Raw genomic sequence first — 25,221 nt, 5'->3', positions numbered from 1 at the left:
AGCTGCACATTACGAAGACCTGACATTTCATTAATGCATAGGTTATTAAAATCTACACTTCCATGAAAAGGTCAAAAACAATTAGTTTTCATATTAAAGGTAAAATTATCAGAAAATTATTTACCTTAGATTGTGTGCAGAAAACCCAAACAGACCTATGATTCAGCATCATAAAGTACGCATAATGTATAGTGTCACTATCCTGTGAGAACCACATATCTCTCAAAAGACAGAAAAAAGCCCTGTTTTCAGCTTTGTGAGTATGTATATTCCAGCTGATCCCATAGGGGTTTTAAATAGTTTATTGAGCTTGAGAAGTGCGATAATCTTTCAACAAATAAAGGGACACTTCAATTCTCAGTTCATCACAAACAACAAAAATCAACACATGAAGATATATGGTTTTTACTAGACAGGAAGGGGATGAAACACTACCATCTGAAAAGTAACTGTCATGTAGTGGAGTAAGAAGTACAATATTTCCCTCTGAGATGTGATGGAGTAGAAGTATAAAGTAGCATCGAATTGATATAATCAAGTAAAGTACAAGTACCTTGAATTTGCACTTACATAGTGCTTGAGTAAATGTACTTAGTTAAATTTCCACCACTGCTAAATGATAATATTAGTATTGCAGCGGTCTTGCAAGTGCATTTTTATCATATCAGCACCATCTTGTGTTCCACTTCATTCCCACACTGTGATGGGCTCCGATGTGCAAGCTGTACTAAATCAAAATAGAAGCTGTGTGTAAGGGCCTGCACAAATTGTTTGGTTATTATTATTTGGTCAATCTTGTATTTGCTTTGAACCCTCCCCTTTACTTGGAAAGAAATGCAGCCTCCCTGCTAATACCCCCAACTCAACCAATTTCAAGCTTAATTTGTTTATGCAAAAACAGTATTTACATAGCATAACTTGCACATTAGGTGTGGACTTAGCAAAATCATGAAAAAAACGTTGCTGTCTGTTTACTGTTACCGTTCTTTTTCTAGCTGCTCTTTATTTTTTGAACCAAGTGATATAGCACACTATTTAGAGACATACTGTTTAATCTGTACTAGCTATAGAGATCCATGCCTACTGTTTATCAAAACTTACATTAAGCTTCTACTATGAAGTGAAGTGCATCACCCAAAAATGATTAAAGACAAGTTGGAGGCTTTATATTTTTTATTAGTATTATTTCCATACATGTATGTTTTTACAATTTTACACATCTTCCTAATGTTATCTGACAGGCCAAGTGCACTGCACAGCAAATCACATTCAAAAAGGCACAGTTCAAAGAAAATCACAAAATAGTTTTTACGTGAGCATACAAAAATAATAATAATTAAAAATAATAAATCCAACTACATTTTCCCAGAGTCCCAGTGTACTAATGCCTTGAGGTATTTAGCTTAAAACAGGCAGTGGCGTCCTGATGATAGATCCTGACTGAGCCATCCAGTCCATATACTGGTCTCCAGCCCTCTCTTCAGTCCTCCTGCCCATAGTCAGGATCCCTGCTGCTTTGTTCCTGGAGCCTTGGAGGAGCTGGTTGAGTCGGCTCTGCAGGAGATGCTCATCTTCATTCCGTTTACCCAGAGTAAGGATGCCAGCGGCGGCGTCTCCTGTGAGTGTTCCCCCTAAGTTCTTGCTGCCGGAGCGACACAGCAATGCATAGAGGTGACAGGAGCGAGCTGGTTGTCTGCAGCACTCAGACATGCTGTGAGCATCACAGGCCAGGTGAGACAGCAGCAACATCAAAACCAGCACCAAGACTTTCTGTTGGACCAAAGAGATTAGTTTACACCCAAATGAACTGATACACAAATATGATCTGCAGGCATCAGTACACAATGTATTTTATTTTGTAACGTTCACATCATTGTAAATGTGGGCATATTCATGGCTAAGCAATTTGCCTAAGTCCTAGAGAAATAATGTTTTTTATAAAACCCGACACATAATAACAGAGAGATGCATGTAGCCTGTAGACTCATTGGCAACCCTTGTCCTATAGACGACAATAAAAAACACAAACAAGACATGGAAAATGCAAATTACAATGAACTAGGTAAAATACTATGCAATAACATTGATTAGCCATGACTCATGCCTCACCCCTCAGATAGTGTTTTTAAAATGTCCCAGTTATGATCATTATTGATCCATTGAACAGAGTACATTTTGTAGAAGAGGACGCCCTGCAGTTCCCTGTAAATGCAAACCAAGTTTTGTGTTTTAACCATGTGAACACGTAAATTAATGGTGAAACACTGTCAATGTCAATTGTACTGTAGATATGCATAATAAATGCAACAAAAAAAATCCTTAGATATACTGGAAGTATATCTATAAATTAACACAAAAAATTTATTAAAACACCTTAAAGCTATAGTGATATAGCATGTCCACATGATACAAGCCTTCCGTGATCGCGCACAGCCCCCACCCCTCCTCCACACAGTTGCTAGTAGCCAAGGAAGACACGGAGGATTAAAAAAACATGATGGATTCTTCAGAAGAGGTAATTATCTTCACTCGAGTTTCTGTGCGCGAAAGTTGACGGACCACACAATATTCTGAACATACCATACTGAGAAATACAGAGAGAGTTTTGTGGAGCTGATGGTCTTAATTCGCTTTGTAGCAACTCATTTGGCAATGGCTTGAATATAACAGATGTTCATTAATAACAAAAAGTTACGCACTAAAGCTTTAAAGTAAGCTGCCTGTCTTGGTATATATAAATAAATCTTAAGTAGAAAGACTCACTTACCCATAAATTAGTAATCACCCTTATACAACTTTAAAAACCACAAATGTGCAATGCCAAACAAATTGCTAGCTTCTAAATAAAAAAGAAATCAAATTTAAGCGGCTTACCTTGCTAGACATGTCCATTCCAGCAGCTTTCTGGAAGTTGATGGGGAACCACGGCATCTTCTGGCTTGTGTGAAGGGGAGTCATCTGATCTTCCCGGGGGAAGAACAAATGTCTTTTATATTGTTCTCTGGTGTCCACAACGATGGACGTCATTCAGGCCAACCACAAACATGACACAAAACCACTAATTCTGCTCTTTGCTCTTTGCTCTTGAAGGGTTGATGTGATGCTCGCTGCCATTAATTAGTCTCCTGTGGCAGGTCATCTCCAAGGGGACTTCTCTGGACCTTTAATGAACAACAGGTATTTCTTTGTGCCCCCATGCGAATGTTTTATGCAGACATACCATTTTGATGAGTGAAGGACGGAAGTCAATTATCTAATGTGTCCTATGAGTTCTAAAATATAAATATAAAAAAAAGCCCAGACGCACCTCCTCAGTGCTAATGACAAGCTCATTCAAAAGTCATGCTAATGAGGTTCGGGCCTTTTTCTTTCGTACAAAAGGTGGCATAGTGACACATCAAGAGCAGCTTTGTCTAGCTCCTACACAGAGTTTTCACTTGTGTGGTGAACAGTGTTGATGAATTTGATTTTACTTGAAAAAAACAGAAGCCTTTACCCTTCTTTTGGGAGGCCATGCGCTTTTGAGGGTCTGGCAAAGCGAGACTACTCTTAGCTAGACTGCTGCTCCCACATAATTTGCTTTATAAACCATAGAATACCGGCACTCTCATAAGTAAACTTAAGTAAATATCTATTGAAAGCAATTTTTGACTTTCAATGTGGTTTTTCATCTTTTCATCCTCATTTACTTAATATCTGTTGCCATCTTATGGACAACAGGAAGCATTACTTTGCAACAACAAACTCATTAATTATCAAATAATTGGCCTCCTTCTTGTTTATTGATAAGAATAGAATTTTAGAGCAGAAGAATTAACATATCACAGTGAATCAAAAGCCATCAAAGCTTTTTATTGATTTCTTCAGATTCGCTGTGAAAGCTGGTTTTAAAATGCTCTAAAGCGCTAGCAATGTTTGAATGCGATTGAAAAAGTCACTTCACTCGAAGTCATTCTCTGAAATCATTTTCACTAAAATATCAGTCTGGGTACTGATTGATACATTGCTAAAATGCAAGTGAAATAAAAGAAAAAACAGAGAATGGGCATATTCACCATTCTTATGAATTACATTTGCATGTATCCTCATTTAGAAGCGAGCGAGAGAGAAATGAACGAGAGAAGACAGAATAAACAATGAAGCCAGTTTTAATGGGCCACTTAAAGGAGCTTTTACAGAATCCACACTCACTTTGCAGTGAAACACATGTCAGGTTTATTATTTGACACTCGTGTTGTGGTACTAACCAGTTATCCCTCGTTCCAGTCCCACATGAACTGCACCACACAACATCATGTGTCAAATCACTGTATATGTGGAAGTAATGTTAAAAAAAAAATCAGAATATCAATAGAACTAACAACAATTATAATATCAATCATTAATGTCTGTGTCTGCAAGAATTATTTTAGCAATATATGTTCCCTTCGTACATTTTACATACAGTTTACATCTATATTCACTTTGTTTTGTTTCTATTGACAGTACCATGTTTCCTCTAACAGGCAGAGTCAACTATTCCAGTCGTGATTGGCTGGTTGATCTCCTCCACTTACAGACGTGGGCTAGCTCCAACCTGGGGACCAAAACACCGACTCACGTAACGTCACACACACAGCCCCTGGGGAGGAGAGAAGGAGACCCTGTGGGGAGAGTCCAGGAATGCTAAAGAACTTATATCCTATGGAATGACACCGGGCTAAATGGAGGTTGACACCAGCAAGGGGTGCAAGAAGAGCATCAGTGTGACTGAACACATCAACAGGTGTGGTTTGGTTTTTCTATTTAGGCTATACAGCTTCCTGGTTTGTGCTAAAATGGACATCTGTGATGCCTACAGAGCTCAGCCTGGTCAAGCTGCTCTATGTTGTGCACTTAAAATTAAAATGCCGTCCTCTTCATTATAAGGAGTGAGGGTTTGCACTTAGCTTTTACGTCTAAGATGGCAGAGGAAGAGTGCATGAGCATGAAAAAATAAAAGCTCAAACACATGGAGTGAGGTAAAGCCTGTACCCACAGAGCTAGAGAACATAATGGAGGGGCATGTAATTAGCACTGCCCAGAGAGAGAGACAGGGATATCCAACTGCTGAGCACATTCCTATGCAGAAACACACACCACACGTTTGTTACCAGCTGTTACCGTTTTCGCTTTTCACAAGAGAGAAGACAGAAGAGACCTAAACTTCCTGGATCAGATGGACGATTATCTTCCAAATCCATGACAGTGATAGGTAAACATGGTCTTTCTAGTTTTACTTCCTGTTTCGAAATGTGTGATTGAAGTGTGAGGTCTCTTCTTCTTTTCAACTTCAGCCAACTCAAACCTGCTCTCAGACTTGTGTCTCACTTCTAACACGACGAGTCTTTCTCACCATTATCATCTCTTTAATTCTATCAGCCACTTCACCCATCTCCCTTTCGTTACTGGCCTCCAGATTTTCTTCGACACTCTTCTGCTTCTCCATCTCGCCCTGTCTGTCTCTCTTTGGGTAGGATTCTCTGTGGGCACAGGCTGCGGGTCAGCATGATCCCACGGGATCGCCACCGACCATCTCTTTCTCATGGATGGCGTCCAGAGGGCCTGCTGCCCTCTGCTGCTGGCTCTGGTACTGAAACTGGGGGAGGGGTGGGGGTTGAGTATAGGCCGGTGGTTTTGAAACAGTTTGAACCAGAGGGAGAGCTGGTAGCTGGGAATGGGGATGGAGATAAGCCTGTGGTGCTGTCTGGGATTGGAATTGGGACTGGGGCTGAGTTTGGGACTGGTGCAGTGGAGGAGGCTGTGGGTGGGTCTTGGCCTGAGGCTGTTGCTGTATGTGGACTTGCTGTGGCTGGTGGTGAGGATGGTGCTGGAGCTGTGGCGAAGCCGCTCCGTTCTTACTGAGACCACAGGACTGAGCTGCACAGTGGATCTGACGCAGAGTGTCGAGTGCCTCGCTCTTAGCATGCTTCAGCAGGTCTGCCTGGCCCTGAGATTGAGACAGACAGGAGACAGAAAGAGAAGCAGCTTTATTAACAACACGTTATGATATCAAATTTAAAGGTGACGGAAATAGCAGAAAAACATCTTTGATATCCATTTCCTCAGGGCTGCTTTAAAGCTTGGGCCGACACTTTATTTTTGGTGTCATTGTGCAATAATTTCATAATAATCTTTCAGCATATTGTAACTCAAGTGGTCTGAGAGAAAAGTAGACTTCTGCACCTCCTCTTGGCTCTGTATTCAGGCTTCAGAAAATCTAGCCGTTGCGGAAGACTTTGGCCAATCACAGGTCATTTCAGAGAGAAAGCGTGTTCTTATTGGCTGTTCTGCGCATACATTACCCGTGTGACAAAGAGGGGAGAGCTGCAGGAAGAGGTCTCACTCTTCTTCAAATTCTGGAGGTTCTACCCACTGCATCTTTAATTTGTATCAGTATTTGAGTTAGATAGCATAATCTAGTTTTATGCTACCTTTTTGGCCTGGTCTTTTTTTTTTTTTTTTAAGAGTTTAATCTCAAAAGGACCTTAAGCTTGTTATATACAAATTGAATAAGGGGGAAACCATCAGGTAAAAGTGGTACAGGATTTTTTTCTTATTGTGCATTAACTTATAAGATGCAGAGGGGGGCAGTATAAAGCCACTGAATGAAGGCCTTTGGTTGCCTGCCAGCCCTTTATACTGCTCCACTCAGCTACTGAATAGTGCTGTTATATGGTGATAATGTAATACTACATTTCTGCTCCTTATTTAGGAGCACCCCAGAGATGAATCCCTGCCATATGTGGAGGAAGTGGTCAGGGCAGGCATCCTGCTTTACAGCACTGTCAAGTCAATCTGGGCCACTGCCATGGCTGCCTGCCACCTTAAGCTAGCCGTCTCTGCCATATGGAAATGTGGTAGAGTCTTCTCCACAGGCGTTTTTTTCTCTGTGTGAGAGGTGCTTATATTATTAGAACTGGCCAAAAGAAAGATGAAAAAATCTGACCACATGCTTTTACAAAGTCTCTCCAACTCTACAGTCCTTAAATCCTTGACTCTTCCCCTCAGGCACCCTTGCCGTCTTTCATTGTGTCCGGACCAACACTTTCTTTACCCCACCATCCCTCCAACATCTGTTCATGAGCAAGTTAAAAACAGTTCTCAACTGTATATCTGTGCATTTTCCCTCCCTCCCTCCCACTGAACTTTCCTCTGGATTCGGTCTGACCCGCTGTGACAGCTCGTTAAGTTAACATCCCTATGAAGAGGCACAGGCTGACCCGTTCTGCACCAGACTAAAGTGTCCTGTAAATGGTAAAAGAGATGACGCTCTCAGTGCCACAAGGCAGGCACAGAAGTGTGACATATTGCTGAATGAGAAAAAGGTGCTGCCCTGCACACAACACCCAACGCTCTACTTCCAGGTGATGTTAATACGCTGCAAGTGGCCTTTTACCTGAGCCACTCCAGCACGCAAAACACGAGCATGAATAAGTCATATGTTCGAAAAAACAGAAATTATGTAAGTCATGACTCATCAGGCATAAAATAAGACAGCGAGAAGCCGGTTCTGTGCTGCCAGAGCCAAATCACAAAGACACTTGTATTCGGGTACATTCACCCTTACAGCTGGTCTAAAGCTATCCACAGGGGGCTAAGCCAAGCAAGGGCAGCCACCAAATCCCACCACTATATCCTCATTAAAATCTCTCCTAATCTCCTACTTGTTTATCAAAACCAGTCTATTCCCTTGATAGAAATTGGACACTCAATAACCAGCCTTTACTGTATATTATTTTAAGGTTGTAGATAGAGAATGGTTTGTGACAGCGGAGCACAAGCAGGACTGAGACCCATGCATCTCGACTTGAACTGTCATTTAAATGCCTAAATACTTACCATCATATATATAGAACAAAACAGACAAAATCTATTAGCTTGAAATCTATGATTTGGTAGACAACAAAAATCTATATAATTTTGGAGCCTGTTATTCTTCTTAAAAAAGGAACTACAATATGCTTGACACTTGCTTCAAAGCCTCTCTTTCTGTCTCCCTGGTTTTGCTTTTCTCTTGGCAGCGAGGTACGATAAGTGACAGGTTGGTATGACTGGTAGAAAGGGAGAATACCCTCATTCGCCATGACAGCTCTGATCTGACTGTAACTGTCAAAGTAAGGGTGGAGAGGGAGTTTGGGAAACAGAGAGAATACACAACTTTTTCTCTCACGCTTACTTCCTCATAGCTTTCCCACAATCTACCAGTGAGTGTGTATAGGCCAGCTGAGGATCTGGAGAGGATGACAGGTGAAATAACTGTGCATGCCTACCAGCCTTGGCAAACATGCACCAAGCTTTCACCAAATGTTCAGTATGAGACACAGCTTACAATTGAAGAATGGGGGAAGGAAGAGGAGGAGTTATGTTGACACCAAGATGCCTTCATGTTGAGAATGTGGCTCATCGAAGAAATTAGGGGACTAGGGAAGGACGAAAGAGGGAAGTGTGTGCTTGGAGATACAAAGCAGGGATGGGAGGAGTTCAGGGCTTATGGGTAAAGACGGAGTGTGGGTGAGAAAGGGATTATGTGAGTGTCCACCTGTTAAACTATTTAAGCACATGCGTTTCCCAATTCTTAAGTGTGCAATGAAGCTTACTTAAGATAAACCTTGCTGTTGCACATACGGCTGCTGTATTAGTGCAAGGAAAAAAGGCAAGACACAAATACCTTTAACACTGATTTATTAGTGTTATAGCCATTACCTTCACTAGTGCTGAAACATTTAGTCAAAATGTAGCAGTAACAGTTTTGATAATCATTTAATCATTGAGGTCATGTATCAACCTAGTTGTGTTCGGTGTCCTACATGTGAGAATTTGCAGTTTTATATAATTGTAAATTAAATCTATTCAGACATGGGAAAAACAAGCAATCTGTCACATGATTTCTGGATTTTCTTTTTGGACATTTAGACTAAACTATTAATCAGTTAATTGAAAAATCTTTCTATCTGAAAAGACAGACATGAAAAGGCAAAGAAGAATAAATCAATCAAACATTTACCTAACCTGGCACTCAAGCAAAAAGCTCAGCCAAGGAAGCTTCTTCACTCAATACTAAATGATTTCAGGGTGATGAGATGAGATAAAAATATCCTGGCTGCTCTGTCCTTACTTAGCAATGTAGTGTTTTATCAGTGCTGGCATTACCACCGTGGTTCATAGAGGCAGTGAGATGAGGGTTACCTTATCTCACCGTGTCACGGGGCAGACAGGGAAAAGAATGCATTTTGCTGAGGATCATCTTAGAGGCAAGGGACCCAATGTACCCATATGAGGAATAAAAGTGCAGCATGTGTGTGTCTACAAACAAGTGTGAACAATCCTATCATGTCTTGTCAAGATAGTTAAATGAGCAAATAAATAAAAAGTGTGTTTGGTAACAACAGCAATTAATTAGGAGATTAAGGGATTAGAGAGGAGGCCAATGCAATTATCCCAGAGAGCTTTCTTAAGACACCATGTAGTTATCTCAGCAACACAATCTGGGATTGCTTATCCAGCTGATTATAGTCTCCAAAATAATCTCACATGTTGACATCAATCAAAGGTATTAGCCAGTACTTTACACAAACTGGACGTATATAGAGTAGTACAATTATAAGGGTCTTTGTTGTGCTGAAGGCCACATGCCAGGTGTGGGGCAGTCCATCTCACCTTGAGGACAGTGATGTTCCAAGCGTAGCTCTCCATGGCCTTCTGAAGTTTGCGGCCTTTCAGACCCTCCTTTGCTCCAATGCGGTGCAGGTCCTCATGGAAGTCCAGACCTGGCCACAGACACATACATTACATGTCAATACACATTATAAACTTTATATCAGTAAAGCTAAAAACAAAACTGCAATGCAAAAATGACATTTCAGCAAGACAAAGTCGGTCTTAGACTAATGTGTTTATATAAAAAATAAAAGTAAGTGTACAGACACTTAAGGACTTCAGTTCACTTCACTTAAACCTAATTACAGAATTTGGCTTTGTATAATGTATGTCTGTATTATTTCTAGTTATTGTAATATGTTTGCCCCACACCTAACTGTATGTGTATACGTGCATGTGTGTGTACATATACATATCTCTATGTATGTATACATATATGCTGTCTATTGTATATGCATTTGTACAAATACAGTATGTGCATTTCCTTTTAATTGCATATCTATTGTGCATTGTAGGGAGGTAGCCAGAGCACAAACATATTTAAGTATAGGAGTTATATAGAGAGTGCATACCTCAGACAAGGATGGACAATCCTCTAGATTTGTTCTTTTAGAAAGATATAAAATGCCCGGACATCAAAATACCTTTTTAACTTCCAGTACATTAACAGTAATTCAAGATAAAATACCAAAATGTTCTTAGTAATAATAAATCCTTGAAAAGGTTTCTCTGTTCTGCACATGGATCCATGAAGTTTAAGGGAAATCTGTTAACATGAATCTTATCTATCTAACTAACAAACAAAAAACATAACGTACATAATAAAGGTATTAATTAAGGTTTAATTTGCTTGCTTTTAAGGTCACTTTTTCACTTTTGCAGTGTGCAACACAAAGTCTGCAGAACAAAAGACATCTAGCCAGCTCCTCACATACACCTTAATGGCCACAATAGCAGTTTACCATACAATGTGCTGCATTGCTAATGGGGATAAAATTGAAGTCATGCAACGCAGGCTAACCTTTAATTAGTCTATCAGTAGGTCCAGCTTTTTTTAGCCCACGCAGACCATTACTAATCTTCTGGGCTTTAGAACAAACTCCTCCTAAAGCTGTATGTCTCAGCCTGCTTGCCAGGCAGTTCCTGACAACTGACCTTATGCCACTCCAGCTTTGATTCACAGCAAAGACATTGAAGACACATAATATGCTAAAATTCACAAAAAGACCATAATTAGAAGTCATTCCTTCTTTAGTCCTCAGCTCTTTTCAGTGACTAGTAGGCAGATACCTTCACTTCCAGTGTTGTCAGGAGAAGTATTTCGTTAAATAGATTTTCACTGGAGGGCAGGAGAATTACATCAGCCCAGTGCCAGCTTGTTTTTTGATTACAGTAACAAAAGGTGTTCCATTGTAGCTTTCCAATTTAACAGATTGTTGTCTCTTGATAGGTAGTTCTTAAACCAATTACAAGCATTAATATCAAAGCCAATATTATGTAACCTCTGTAAGAGCAGGAAATGGTCTACTGTGTCAAAAGCTTTGGAAAGATCAACAAATAGTGCGGCACAGTGCTTTTTTTAAAATCTCAGGCTGATACAATGTCATTTACGACCAAAGTAATATCAATTGTAGTACTGTGCCCTGCTCTAAAGCTTGACTGAAATGGGCTTAAAATGGAGACTCTAGACAGAAATACTTTAAATTGATCATTTATCAGAGATTCCAAGAACTTAGACTGACATGGCAATTTGGATATTAGTATACAGTTGTTGATATTGTTTTTATCACCTCCCTTATGTAGGGGTACAACATAAGCCATTTTCAAAATACTGAGAACTATACCGGAGGAATGAAAGATTGAAAATATGAGTTATTTGCTCTGAGATAATATGGGCTGAGAGCCTAAGAAAATAGGGGTCCAAATTGTCCTCTCCAGTACATTTCCTGGGATCGATGGTAAGGAGAGCATTTTTAACTACACTTGATCAGACAGGATCAAGGGTAAATGTATGCTTGCGATGAACATTGAATACATTGTCATCAGTTGGAAGGTGATCTAATCCCCCATTCTTAAAAAGGTGACCGGCAGCTACAAAATGTTTATTGAAGGCTAATCTCTTTATGGTCAGATAATAGACAGTCAATGACCATGATCTGTGTAGAAATCAAGGAGAAGTTGATACTTTTATGATAATTTACAGCTTTCCAAAAATTTGCAGGGTTTGAATATGAGCTAGAGACTAAGTCTGGAAAGTACTGATATTTGGCTTTCCTTACCATAGATGTACATCTGGTTTTGAGTTGTTTGAAAGCGGTCCAATCGGAATGTGCACATACTGTATACACAGGCCTTCTCATATGATTCAAAGCACCAAGGCAAGGTCAGCGTAGAGAAGAACATTTAAGCATTTAAAAATGTACATTTCAAATGTAATTTCAGAAACTTGAAATCATCTACAGACAAGTCATTAGGTAATATCCAACTATCTCTAGATGCGATCTTTTGTAAGGATATTAATTGCGAGGATGAGAAGCATAGGAGAGATATATGCTCCATGTATTCTGACATAGTTCATTCTCTGTATGAAGGCAGTAAGCCCTATTATAAACATAAAAATAAGAACCATAACAACAAGCCTGGCTGGAAGGAGTATGTGTCTGGATATCATACGGAGGCACGGAAGGCCACTAAATCATGGGCTATTGCTAGAAGCTCACTAATGCAAGATATAAGTATGCCATTCGCTTTATATGCAAAAATGAGCAGGCCATGAGGGCTGATTCCATGGCAAAGAAGCTCATAGGTAGCAATGTTAATGATTTCTGGAAAGAAGTGAGAGTTCTTAATAACTGCAAGACATCTTTACCATGCACTGTTGAAGGTATCTCCGGACCAGAGGAAATTGCTGAGGTATGGCGACAGCACTATAGTACCTTATTCAACTGTATTCATACTGATTTGTATAAAGTAGAACACATTGAGAGCAATACTTTGCTGGAATCAATGGTGATTATGTCACATGAGGTACACCAAGCCATACATAAGCTTTCTAATAACAAAGCTAGTGGATTGGATGGTATTTCTGCTGAGCATCTTAAAAATGCCAGTATAAGAATAGCTCCCTTGCTCGCCATTTGCTTTACTGTTTTTATGATACATGGTGTATTGCCAGACTTAATGTTGGCTGTTCTTTTAGTTACAGTTATTAAGGACAAAGCTGGGAAGATCGGCAGCTTAGATAACTATAGGCCCATAGCTTTAGCGAGCATATTATCAAAGGTACTAGAAAAAATTCTGTTGGACAGATTAAATGAATTTATTAACACCACAGATAACCAGTTTGGGTTTAAAGCTAAACATGGCACTGACTTGTGTATATATGCTCTAAAGGAAATTGTGAACAAATATGGAGACAAAAACTCATCAGTTCTTATGTGTTTTATTGATGCTTCTAAAGCATTTGACCGCATAAATCATGATAAATTATTTAACAAATTAAGGCAAAGAGGGGTGCCCAAGTATATTGTGAGAATTTGAGCTTACTGGTATGCTCACCAGACTATGCAAGTGAAGTGGGGCAATAGTGTCTCAGCTTTTTTTGGGGTTGGTAATGGAGTCAGACAAGGGGGTATTTTGTCACCGGCTCTTTTTAATCTTTATATAGATGATCTGTCCAGGCAGTTGAGAGCCTGTAATACTGGGTGCATGATTGGTAATTCAGTAGTGAACCATATTATGTATGCTGACGACCTTGTGATTTTTAGCCCAAGTAGTGCTGGATTACATCAGCTTCTTACAATCTGTTCAGTATACGGTGTGGAACATGATATTAAATATAACGCATATATATCTACATAAATAGAACTAAAGATGATAAAGGTTTGAACTACCCTGATTTTAAATTGGCTAATAATACGCTTAGTGTCTGTAATAAGGTGAAATACCTTGGTCATTTTATCACTGATAAAATGACAGATGATGAAGATATTTATAGGCAATGTCGCATGATGTATGCACAAGCCAATAAACTCTTACGTAAATTTAGGGCATGTACGGCTGGTGTAAAGATATCTCTGTTCAAAGCATATTGCACACCGTTGTATATTGCGCACTAGTGGTCAAACTATAAAAAGGCAAGTCTTTTAAAATTGAAAGTAGCATTCAATGACGCAATGAGAATATTACTCACAAGACCAAGATGGTGTAGTGCAAGTGAGATGTTTGTGGTTGCAAGAGTGAGAACCGTCCATGCTGTTTTAAGAAACCTAATGTTTAAATTCATGTGTCGGCTTAATGGGTTACAAAATGAAATAATAATGGGCTTAACTGACATACGTCTAAGCACTACACGCTACCAATCCCGTATGTGGAAACATTGGTATAATTCTGGTAGAACAATAATTTTCTTTTTCTTTTTAAATCTTTTCTTTTTTTATTTGTTTGTTTTTATATTTATTACATGTGTAGGTAGGTGTGTATGCATGTGCGTTTATGGATATGCATTTATGTATTGTTGTGGGTGATCTGGACCTTGAGTCTGTAATAAAAGGTTTTGATTGTATGCTTGACACTCACCACAAGAACATTTTCCAAAATAATCTAAAGCACACTTAAAACAGATCAAGAGGTCAATAAGTAAATACAGAAAATATGATCTCTGATCATTCAGTGCACATCAGACTCAACCTTGAAAAAAAGAGCCAGGACCCCGGTTGTTCTTTAATTTCCATATAATTAGTAATGTAAGACCATTGCAGAATATCTCTTTCTGAGCCTAAAATTTGTGTTAACAGGGTTTAGGGCTGATTTGATCTTGTAATCTGGTGTAGTTAATGGGCTGCTGGTGGTGCATAGCTGAGCCAAGACGATCACAGGACAAGGGGAGAAATGCAGACAGAGAGCTGAAGAAGAGATGAAATAAGCTGGAGGCAGCTCGTCGTAATACAGCCTCTTCAAGCGTTTAATTTCCTAATTATTAAACATTTCATTCCCCCAACAGTCTCACAGTTGCTGTTCCTTACTATCACTTAAACCCATAGCAATAAACAAAATGTGGGCCCAATGGCGAGATGGGATCTTATGCTTTGCTTCTCTGCTGGAAAGAGAGAGAGAGAGAGAGAGAGAGAGAGAGAGTAAAGGGGAATGACAGTGAGAAAGAGTAAAGGGGAACGAGAGCGAGAGAAAGAGAGTAAAGGGGAACGACAGCGAGAGAGAGAGAGAGTAAAGGGGAACGACAGCGAGAGAGAGAGAGTAAAGGGGAACGAGAGCAAGAGAGAGCTCAGAGAAATCAGTTCTTAGACAGACAGGAGGACTGAGGGGGCAACAACACGTCTTTTTTGAGTAGCCACACACATGCAAACACAAAAACACTCACACACCCCTCAGTAATGCCTTACAGTCTCTGCAGAAAGGTTGTTGTTGCCTTTGTAATGAGTACTGCAGCAGAAGCTCTTATCCTCCAAACACACATGCACAGAAAAAGAGATCGCTACAGGCAGAGAGAGAGGAAGGTAAGTAAATAATACAATCAAACAGAATCTCCAAACAGGATCTGATGAACAGTAATGATGAAAACAAAAATGGGAAAGGGGGGTGAGGATGAGATACATATAGCCAGATCAGTGTTTTATTCATTTGTCAAGTCACACACACTGCAGAGCCCAGGCAGAATATCATAATTGCGAATAGAGAATGGGATTTCCAGCTGCTGATGAGCTAGGGGAAATGACAGTACAAAGCCAAAGGAAGATTCGGGAGGGAGATGTCTTTATCCCTTGAATTTCCATGGTAATGGAGTCAAACCATACCAACAAAGTCGGAGTGGTCAGTTAGAAGAGAGTCTTTGCATGGAATGGGGCATCAATAAATACGCACAGTTAGGCTTGCAGGAAGGCAGCAGCCCCCAAACTAATACTGTGAGCTTGCACCTGTTCAAGGTAGGGCTATATTCAAAAAACACACCTGAACGTCTCACAACCTAATACACAGAGATGCATGCTATCAATAAATTAATTAAGCCCAGCATCTATAGCTCAGAGGATTTTATCAGTCTATTAAAATGTTGAAAAAAGTGCTGCAATAACTGAGAAAATCCTTTGGAAGCTAGTGGAGCAAAGGATAGTTAGGAAAAGGAGTGGGAGTTGTGCTCTCCATACACAAACAGATTAGATATGCATGCAGACACATAAGCTAGTGTACAGAGTATACACACAGACACAAACACACAGTGGTAGCATCTGGAGGTGCCACAGTGTGCATCCCAGCTGTGTATCTGCTCCTCCATTAGCGGTGTGTGTGTGTGTGTGATGGCGAGCCATCAATAGTGCCCAGGGGGGATCATCTAGCACCTCTCCATTCTCATCAACAGGTCAGCTTCACTTCCCAAATTAAACTGATTAGCTGCAATAATGACCAGGTGTAAACTGAATACAGGAAGGACAGAGGAGAGGGAGGAGCGAAGTAAGAGCCACAGCAACCCAAAACTGTCCTGCATCGCCTTTTCCCCTTCTCCTATTGTGTGAGTGGTGAATCTGCCAATGTACCACTCATTCCACGTTGCTTGAATTTAAAATGAAAGGCAATTTAGGAGGTAAGATGTTAGTGCTAACATGTCAGGTCCAATCAAAGGCCTTAAATTAACCTTAGATGCGTGCGTGCGTGCGCGCGCGCACACACACACACACACACACACACACAAATACAAACACACACACACACACACACACACACACAAACACACAAACACACACACACACACACACACACACACACACACACACACACACACACACACACACACACACACACACACACACACACACACACACACCTTGTCTTTCTCCAAAGTTGACAGCCTGTTGTCTAATAGCACCTTTTTCCACTTCCCAGCCATTACACCAAAATTATACCTTTGGCTTCCGATTCAATCATAGGGACACAACCTTCAATTCCATGCAAATCCACAATTTCCTTTTTCGTATGCCTCCACTCTCTTATTCTAAGTCTGTGTTCAGGCTGCTGCTATTGTCATCCTCAGTCTCTACATAATCATATGGCTTATGAGATGGGTTCTGAAGATTCAGTGTTTGTCATAGAGGTAGATTCATGCTTTGCCAGCCATCACAAACAAAGATGCAGAATTTTGTTGGGGGTCATGAGTTCATTCCAATGTCCTATGTTGTGTCTCTGCTCTCTAGAGGATAAGGAATGCTTAGAATTAACTGAGTCACAGGCTAAACAAGACAAAGACAACAGAAGGAGGGAGACAAAAGCCCATTTAGGGGAATGGGTTGTTGTTGTTGTTGTTGTTGTTGTTGTTGTGTGTAACATTTCAACTTGGAAACTTAGATTGAAGTAGTTTAGCTCATCCCTCCCAACCTTTCTACTTGTCACATATTCAGCATCATGAAGGTCAAGCACATTTTAGAGCAGTTTCACACACATTATCCAGAAACTCTGCCATTTTTATGAATGACATAACCCAATCAATCTAATTCCCCTTATTAGGCTAACTTTAATATGGCTATATAGATGGCATTTAGATGCATTACATTTTTCCATTTGCACTAAACCATACAGTTAAAACTAGACCTCAAACTTAACGGGACCATTATGAGAGAATTCTTAATACATGCGAGCAAAAGGAGCAGTAGATATAGAGACAACAGGGACTTGATGAGACAGGAAGCAGATGGAGGGCACAAAGAGCATGCTGAGTAGAGTAACGGGACAGAAGTGTCTACATCAATAGTGGAAAGTATTTACTTTATTAACGCAGGGGGGGAGATTATTTTAGCAGATCTAAAAATGTTGATTTACGGAGGCAGTATCAAGCATCACAGTTTCCCCATCAAGCATTTTTCCTGTCTTGAAATCCTCTTAATTGATATTCAAGCATTGCAAGCACTGATACAAATTCACATTTGCTTCTGTAATCATGAATGGACAATATTTTATAATGCAGTTAGACTCATTCAGTTTTGTATTGTGAGCTAATCTTACTTTATATTTGCTTAAGCTAACAGGGTTACATTTCATTAAAAGTCTAGAATTGTTATTTCCCAATTTAGATTTGAGGCAATAGGTTACATTATGTAGCTTTTTTACACATAGCATGCTAAGTAATTGGATTTTGGAAAACAGTGCTGGGGCATATTTTTCCTTTCTTCTTTTCAGGCTCACTTATCGCAATAAAACTACAACAACTGCAATGCATGTCTGGAAGCATAAATGAACCAACATGGCAGTTATGTTCGTTTGAGAATGACGGCAGTTTGGCTTGAGGCAGGCGTGTTAATGCTAGGGGCAGGGGAGTGGGCGATTGGGAAAGTGCTATGTTGGGCATGCAGCTGAGTCCCGTCAGTCCTGTCGCTCCAACCCTCTGCCTCATTGTATCATTCTTACATAATGCTGCACCAAATTTAGGAATTTCCATGTTTTCCCTTCACTTGGACTTTAAGGATTACATGCTCCTTAAGAAAATGCGTTAACCCCAGGGCTTTTAAGGCCCTTTCAAAATTACTTATTTTTAACAAGCATACTTGCAAGGCACAAAACCAGGTTAATTTTTTTACTGTAGCTCTTGAAAATTTGACATTTTGGAAGCACAACATTTTTCAGCAGTAAGCTGAGCATCAGCCTCTGGTCTCCAGCTACCAACACTGCTGTGAGTGTAGCACTGGTTGTGAGTGTGGTTTAAGCTCTGCTCAACTCTGCAGTCATCACTTTTGAAGATGTTTTCAGCTCTGCGCTGGGGCACCTTAGGCTATGTTCAGACTGCAGGCAAAAGTGTCCCAAATCAGATATTTTTTTTTTGGGGGGGGGGGGTCAAGTGACCAGGTCAGACTTCTTCAGTAGTAGTGTGAACACTCAAATCTTGCCCAGATCAGATTTTTTCAAATAAGATTTAGACCACTTCCATATGTGGTCCTGAATCAGACCCAGGTCTGATTTTTTTCAATGGGGCCGCAGTGTGAACAACCAAGGTGGATTTGATGCGACTTTTACGTCAATCTACATCGACATTTGTCACAATTATGCGTCGGCGGGAGCCCTAGACGCAGACAGTAAAATTAAAAACTTGACTAGGCCTACAAAATGGAGAACAGTGATGGAGCAAGTCAATGGAGGGAGAGTGAGGTGTTAGACCTAATGAGTGTATGGGGAGATACTTCAATTAAATCAAAACTAGGAGGATCATACCGTAACCGCTCTGTTTTTGAAAAAATAGCAAACGAAATGGAAGAACGGGGACACAGGAGAACGTGGCTGCAGTGTCAAGGGAAGGTGAAGAGCCTTAAAGCGAAATTTAAAGAAGCGAATGATTCCAATAACCGAAGTGGTCGTGGTCCCATCACCTGCCCATTTTATAATGAGCTTGGCCGTGTTTTGGGTTTCTCTGTGAAGCTATTCACAACGGAGTCCCACCACTCTTGGCTTCGTCTCTGCATCCACACAGACCTCTGTAGTGAATTTGTAGCCATAGTTGTAGTTGTGTAGTTATTGTTCTTTTGCGCATGCGGGTCAGTTCGAAACCGCAAACAGTTCACACTGGAATCTGATATAGGCCACATTTTAAAAGGTAATGTGAACAGCCAAACAAAAACTCGGATCTGAGCAAAAAACCTGAATAAAGCATTAATACTTGCGGTGTGAACGTAGTCTTAGAGGCAGGGAAAAGCTCTGTGATCGAAGCCCCAGCGTTCAACCTACATCGCTGGGTAACTGGAAACAGAACCCCAGGAAAGCTGCTGGACCGGATGCTGTCTCCCCATCCAGCTTGAAGCACTGTGCTGACCAGCTGTCTCCAGTGTTCACAGACATTTTCAACACCTCACTGGAGACATGCCACGTGCCAGCCTGCTTCAAGTCCTCAACAATCATCCCCGTTCCCAAGAAGCCAAGGACCACAGGACTTAATGACTTCAGACCCGTCGCCCTGACCTCTGTGGTTATGAAGTCCTTTGAGCGCCTTGTGCTTTCACACCTCAAAGCCATCACCGACCCCCTCCTGGACCCCCTGCAGTTTGCCTACAGAGCCAATAGGTCTGTAGATGATGCAGTCAGCCTGGCCCTCCACTACATCCTCCGGCACCTGGACTCCACAGGAAACTACGCCAGGATCCTGTTTGTGGACTTCAGCTCTGCCTTTAACACCATCATCCCGGCTCTGCTCCAGGAGAAACTCTCCCAGCTTGGTGTGCCTGACTCCACCTGCGGGTGGATCACTGACTTCCTGTCTGACAGGAAGCAGCATGTGAAGCTGGGGAAAGACATCTCTGACTCACAGACCATCAGCACCGGATCCCCTCAGGGCTGTGTTCTTTCTCCTCTACTCTTCTCCCTGTACACCAACAGCTGCACTTCCAGTCACCAGTCTGTCAAGCTTCTGAAGTTCGTGGACGACACCTCCCTCATCGGACTCATCTCTGATGGTGACGAGTCCGCCTACAGGTCGGAGGCTGACCACCTGATGAAGTGGTGCAAGCAAAACAACCTAGAGCTCAACGCTCTAAAGACAGTGGAGATGGTTGTGGACTTCAGGAAGAATTCAGCCCCACCTGCCCCCATCACACACAGTGACTCCACAATTAACATTGTGGAGTCTTTCCGCTTCCTGGGGACTACAATCTCCCAGGACCTCAAGTGGGAGCTGAACATCAGCTCCCTCGTCAAGAAAGCACAACAGAGGATGTACTTCCTGCGGCAGCTGAAGAAATTCAACCTGCCAATGACAATGATGGTGCACTTCTACACAGCCATCATTGAGTCCATCCTCTCATCCTCCATCACCATCTGGTACGCTGCTGCCACTGCCAAGGACAAGGGCAGACTGCAGCGTGTCATTCGGTCAGCTGAGAAGGTGATTGGCTGCAATCTCCCGCCGCCACCAGGACTCTGAAGCGTGCTGGAAAGATTGTGGCTGACCCCTCCCACCCCGGACACAAACTCTTTGAGCCACTCCCCTCTGGCAGGAGGCTGAGGTCCATCAGGACCAAAACCTCACGTCACAAGGACAGCTTTTTCCCCTCCGCCACTAGCCTTATTAACAAGGCCCGGAAACCACCCTGACTCTCTCCACACCCACCTCTGGCTCTACATGCCACTGTACTTAATATGCTCTTTTTATCTTAATTGTTACTCTTATTTTATTACATCCTGTGTGTGTATATATACACACACATATATTTATATATTTATACTTATATTGTCTGTTCTGTTAACCTGTTTGTTTAACTTATTTTAGATAATGTGTGACATGCACCTACGACACCAAAACAAATTCCTTGTATGTGTAAAAAATGTACTTGGCAATAAACCTTTTCTGATTCTGATTCTGAACTGTACAGAACTAATATCAGCTTGGCTGGTTGTGCTGGAGGTGAATGAAGCATATGCCTGCCTATGTGTGACACCAGGGAGTAATGCTGGGCATAGTGGGCTTAAATTGGCTTATCGGCCTCAGGATATTGGGTTGGTATGTGCCAGTGAGTGAGCCTCCCATGCCTACTTTGGGTTTGTCATACACAACAACACACAAAAACAACAAATGGCTTTCCATGTTTACACCCGCATTTCAAGCTCTATAATAAGCCTGAATATGTAGGTTCTATTTCGTATAGGCTTCGCCCTCTAAGCCACGCTATGGGTTTATCCCTTCGCGCATGCGCAGTCGTGAAGATTTTCTTTCCCGCCCTTGCGTGCCGCACGGGCTTCAACTACGTCCGCAAATACTGTATAAAAACAGGGCGGACCCGTTGCTCTGCTCCCACTTTTTCTTCAAGCAAGAGCAGTTATGAAGAAGGTAATGAAGACTACCAGCTCCAGCGGCGGCGTCCGCCTCTGCCCCACCGCTGGGCCGAGCTACATCTTCTCGCCGGACCTCCACCCCCGCTGCGAGACCTGCCTCGGCGCCCCCCACGCCGGCAAGGCTCTCACCTCCGACGCCTCCTGCCCGTTCTGCGCCCGCCTGCCTTCTAAAGAGCTTCAACGGCGGGCGGACGCTTTTCTGGCCTTTGAGGTCGACGGAGAGGGGGACGGCAGCTGGGCGGACCGACGCGACACCGTCGACGCCCTGGAACCGCTGGAAGAGAGCGTCTTCGACGGGCACGAGTCTGATGACTCGTCTCCCCCGAACGACGACTCTCTCACCGGGTTTCTCCTTCTCTCCACTGGGAGGACTGGATCTGGAGACTGGGATCGGCACCTTCCGCTACGGCTCTCCCAGTCCCCAGAACGGCCAGGGCACCGCCTCAGCGGTCTTCCCCTCTGCCGCAGGTGGCTCCACCCTCCCACCACCAAAGTCTTTTTTATGGACCTCCGGAGATCATAAAAGAGCGGCGGACCAGAGGGGCATAGCGCTTCCAGCGGAGCCTCCAGCCCCCTCTCGCGGCCTCCTGAGCGGTGACATCTATTCTCAGGAGCCGCCGTCCAAACGGGCCCCGCTCTGGCCGCGCTTCACGGAGCTTCGGCCGTTCGTGGAGGAGGCTCTCTCTCAGCCAGGGAAACTGAGGGCGCCAGTCTCGCGCTATGCCCCGTTCACACGGGTTCATGGCGACACAGAGGCAGGTTTTCCTTCGGTCCCCCCTCTGGAGCAGAGCCTGGCGTCGATCCTGCTTCCGGAAGGCTACTTTTTCTTCTTGGCCACCGGAAGCCGACCCCCGTCCCCCAGGACCAGGTTTGCGCCAAGTCACTGACCGGTCTCACCAGTGTGCAGCCCAGGGCTTAGCGGCGCAAAACAACATAACCTTGCCAGCCTCCGCCCGTCTCCGCCATGGCCACCAACCGGAGGCGCGCTCCTCGGAGCTAGCTACGGAGATCGGCAAGGCTATGACCGCCATCCTCACACCCTCACCACGGCGACCACTGTGGCGTTGTCGAGGATCCAGGCGTGGCAGACTGTGGCCCAGCGAAATATCTGGCTCCATGTCCCAGCTACCCACGGAGGTCAGGCGCGAGCTACTGTACGGTCCCATAGCTCCCGATGGACTATTTGGACCTCGTTTACAGACAGCCACTTCCCACCTCCACCAGGCAGCCGAAGAAGCAGAGCGGCTTCGACAGCTGGGCTCCTGGAAGGCGGCGCCTCAACATCAGCGCCACCGCTCCACCAACCGCCATAAGAGGAAACGCCCCACAGCCTCTGCTGCGGCTGCGCCCTCCCAGGCTTCGACCTCCGCCCCTCCGCACGCCCCACCGCAGCGACAGCCGCCCCCCGACCGGCAGGCTTCACGGGGTCGAAGGACCATGAAAGCGGCTCCCACCTGGTCTAACCCGCCCCCGGAGCCACCCACCAAGCAGCGGCGACGGTGGCAATGACGGGGCGCGGGGAACGTCTGTCCCTCCATGGTTGAAAACCGGAAACACAACGGCCCTTTTAAGGGCCACTCAAGTCTTTCTAAAGAGCAGTTTCCCCTCAACCTAGCAGCCCTTGTTCCCAATGAACATTACGCTGATAATATGACAGATGTTCCCCACACAAGCACAAACACACACCAGGTCACCGCTGCTCGCGGGGCTGCACCGCTCTGTCACGCCACAGACAGCGGGGCAAACGCCATGCCGCTACACTTAAGCGCCGCTCAGTTCTCCTCTTCCCCTGGCTATGCCAGCGGGATGAGGACGACGATGACCCGCCACCCTTCGGCCAGGGGCCCTACCATGGGCTCGGGCGACCCTTTCTACCTACGTCTCGTCGCCCGCGGGGCCGGGCTCGCGCTTCCTGCTAGCTATGTCTGTAAACAACACACAGACATGCGCGCGCCCGCTCTCAGAGCAAGACGCCGGCATGGATCAGACTGACACACATGGACTCGTGGATGTCAAAACTGATATCACGGGGCTACACTTCCAGTTCGCCTCCCCCCCGCCTCGCTTTGCGGGCGTGTTGGAGACAACTGTGTCGTCCCAGGCGGAATCAGACGCCATGACGTCAGAATTACGGGAACTGCTCTCAAAAGGAGCAATTTCCCGAGTTCCTCCGGGGGAGGAGAACGAGGGTTTTTACTCCCGATACTTTCTCACTCCAAAAAAGTCAGGCGGGTTTCGCCCCATCCTCGACTTGTCCCAGTTCAACCGGTGCGTCATGGTACGTCCATTCCACATGTTGACTATCAAACATGTGTTGGAATGCGTGCGCCACCAAGAGTGGTTTACGTCCGTGGATCTGAAAGACGCTTACTTTCACATCCAAGTCATCCCCAGACACAGGAAATTCCTGCGCTTCTTTTTCCAAGGGGCTCATTTTCAGTACAACCGACTGCCATTCGGTTACTCACTGGCCCCTCGCACTTTTTCCAAGTGCATGGAGACGGCACTTCAGCCGTTGCGGAAAAAAGGCGTCAGAGTCCTGTTTTATCTGGACGATTTGCTCATCCTGGCTCCCTCTCGGAACGGCGGCGCGCTACACACCGTGTCAGTCCTGCAGCACCTGCAGACACTCGGTTTCGCCATAAACTGGCAGAAAAGCGCATTGGTTCCCTCAATCGATAGTTTATCTGGGCGTAGTGCTAAACTTCGATTGTTATGGGCGCCAGGCTGTCAACGCCGAGGCAAGAAACGCTGCTTTCTCTCCTGTCGCGCCCACGCCCAGCGCCAAAGGTGTGAGCGCTGTCTATCATGCGCCTTCTGGGCATGATGTCCGGGGCGCTACATGGTAGTACCCCTGGGGCTTCTCCACATGAGGAAAATCCAGAGGTGGTTCCTTCGTCAGCGCGTCGACCCCATACGCCACAAGTGGCGAATGCTGACTATCCCTCCCTCTCTGCAGTCAGACCTGTCATACTGGGGAAACCCCCAGACCCTGTCAGCTGGGGTTCCCCTGGGCAGAGTGACGTCATACGTGACAGTATACACAGATGCGTCCCTCACTGGCTGGGGAGGAATGTGCGAATCACAGGTGGTGGGAGGGGAATGGCCTCCTCCCCTCCCACACATAAACTGCCTGGAGCTGTCCACGGTGCTGAAGGTCTTGAAGCACTTCGCCCCGAAGGTAGCAGGGAGACATGTGGTGGTGCAGACAGACAATGTCACAGCAGCGGCGTTCATAAATCGCCAGGGCGGCGTACGCTCGGCCCGGCTATTGGAAATAGCCAGGAGCCTCCTGCTGTGGTCTCACAGTCATCTGCTGTCCCTCAGGGCCGTCCACATCCCCGGGATACTAAACCGGGCGGCAGACCTAATGTCGGAGGGGGACCCTCACCGCAGTGGAAATTGAATCCCACTATCGTTCGGAAGCTGTGGAGCAGGTTCGGAGCGCGGAGGTGGACCTGTTCGCCTCACGAGAAAACACACAGTGCGCTCTGTGGTTTTCCTTGAGCTCGCGGGACAACCCACCCTGGGCGGACGCTTTCTCCCACCATCGCTTGGCCCAGAACCCTCCTTTACGCTTTCCCCCGGTCCCTCTGATCCCTCGCCTCCTGGAACGTACCCAGGAGGAAGGCCTGTCGGTCATCCTGGTGGCACCGGGCCCACGAACGCATCCTGGTTCCCGACGCTGGTCCAGCTGCTGGCGGCTCCCCCTGGCAATTGCCGTGGCAAGAG

At 44.2% G+C, this 25,221-nt stretch overlaps 2 protein-coding genes across 2 annotated transcripts in view; both read right to left on the bottom strand.

The window, feature by feature from the left end:
• Positions 1-1,057: 1,057 nt before the first annotated feature.
• On the bottom strand, positions 1,058-3,679 carry hcrt (hypocretin (orexin) neuropeptide precursor). Its single transcript, XM_039824613.1, has 2 exons — positions 2,875-3,679; positions 1,058-1,770 (listed from the first exon to the last, which is right to left on the bottom strand). Exons 1-2 carry the CDS (start codon positions 3,025-3,027, stop codon positions 1,399-1,401), a joined length of 525 nt encoding a protein of 174 aa, XP_039680547.1. The 5' UTR covers positions 3,028-3,679; the 3' UTR covers positions 1,058-1,398.
• A 451-nt stretch (positions 3,680-4,130) lies between these two features.
• Positions 4,131-25,221, bottom strand: part of si:ch211-210g13.5 (inactive phospholipase C-like protein 2) — an 80,922-nt gene continuing 59,831 nt past the window's right edge. Inside the window, 2 exon segments of the mRNA XM_039824612.1 lie at positions 4,131-5,968; positions 9,679-9,788. Of these exon segments, the coding sequence (XP_039680546.1) occupies positions 5,522-5,968; positions 9,679-9,788 (557 nt within the window). The 3' untranslated portion in view covers positions 4,131-5,521.

This window comes from Perca fluviatilis, chromosome 15, assembly GCF_010015445.1.
Source record: "Perca fluviatilis chromosome 15, GENO_Pfluv_1.0, whole genome shotgun sequence".
Taxonomy (NCBI): Eukaryota; Metazoa; Chordata; class Actinopteri; order Perciformes; family Percidae; genus Perca; species Perca fluviatilis.
The sequence above is the reverse complement of the archived record's forward strand: the minus strand, read 5'-3'. Positions and strand labels throughout refer to the sequence as shown.

Excerpts from the sequence above, each read along its gene's own strand:
- hcrt (XM_039824613.1), bottom strand. The coding sequence starts at position 3,027 with ATGACGTCCATCGTTGTGGACACCAGAGAACAATATAAAAGACATTTG. Across the intron at positions 1,771-2,874 it reads GAATGGACATGTCTAGCAAG|AAAGTCTTGGTGCTGGTTTT; the intron begins GTAAGCCGCTTA and ends TTGGTCCAACAG.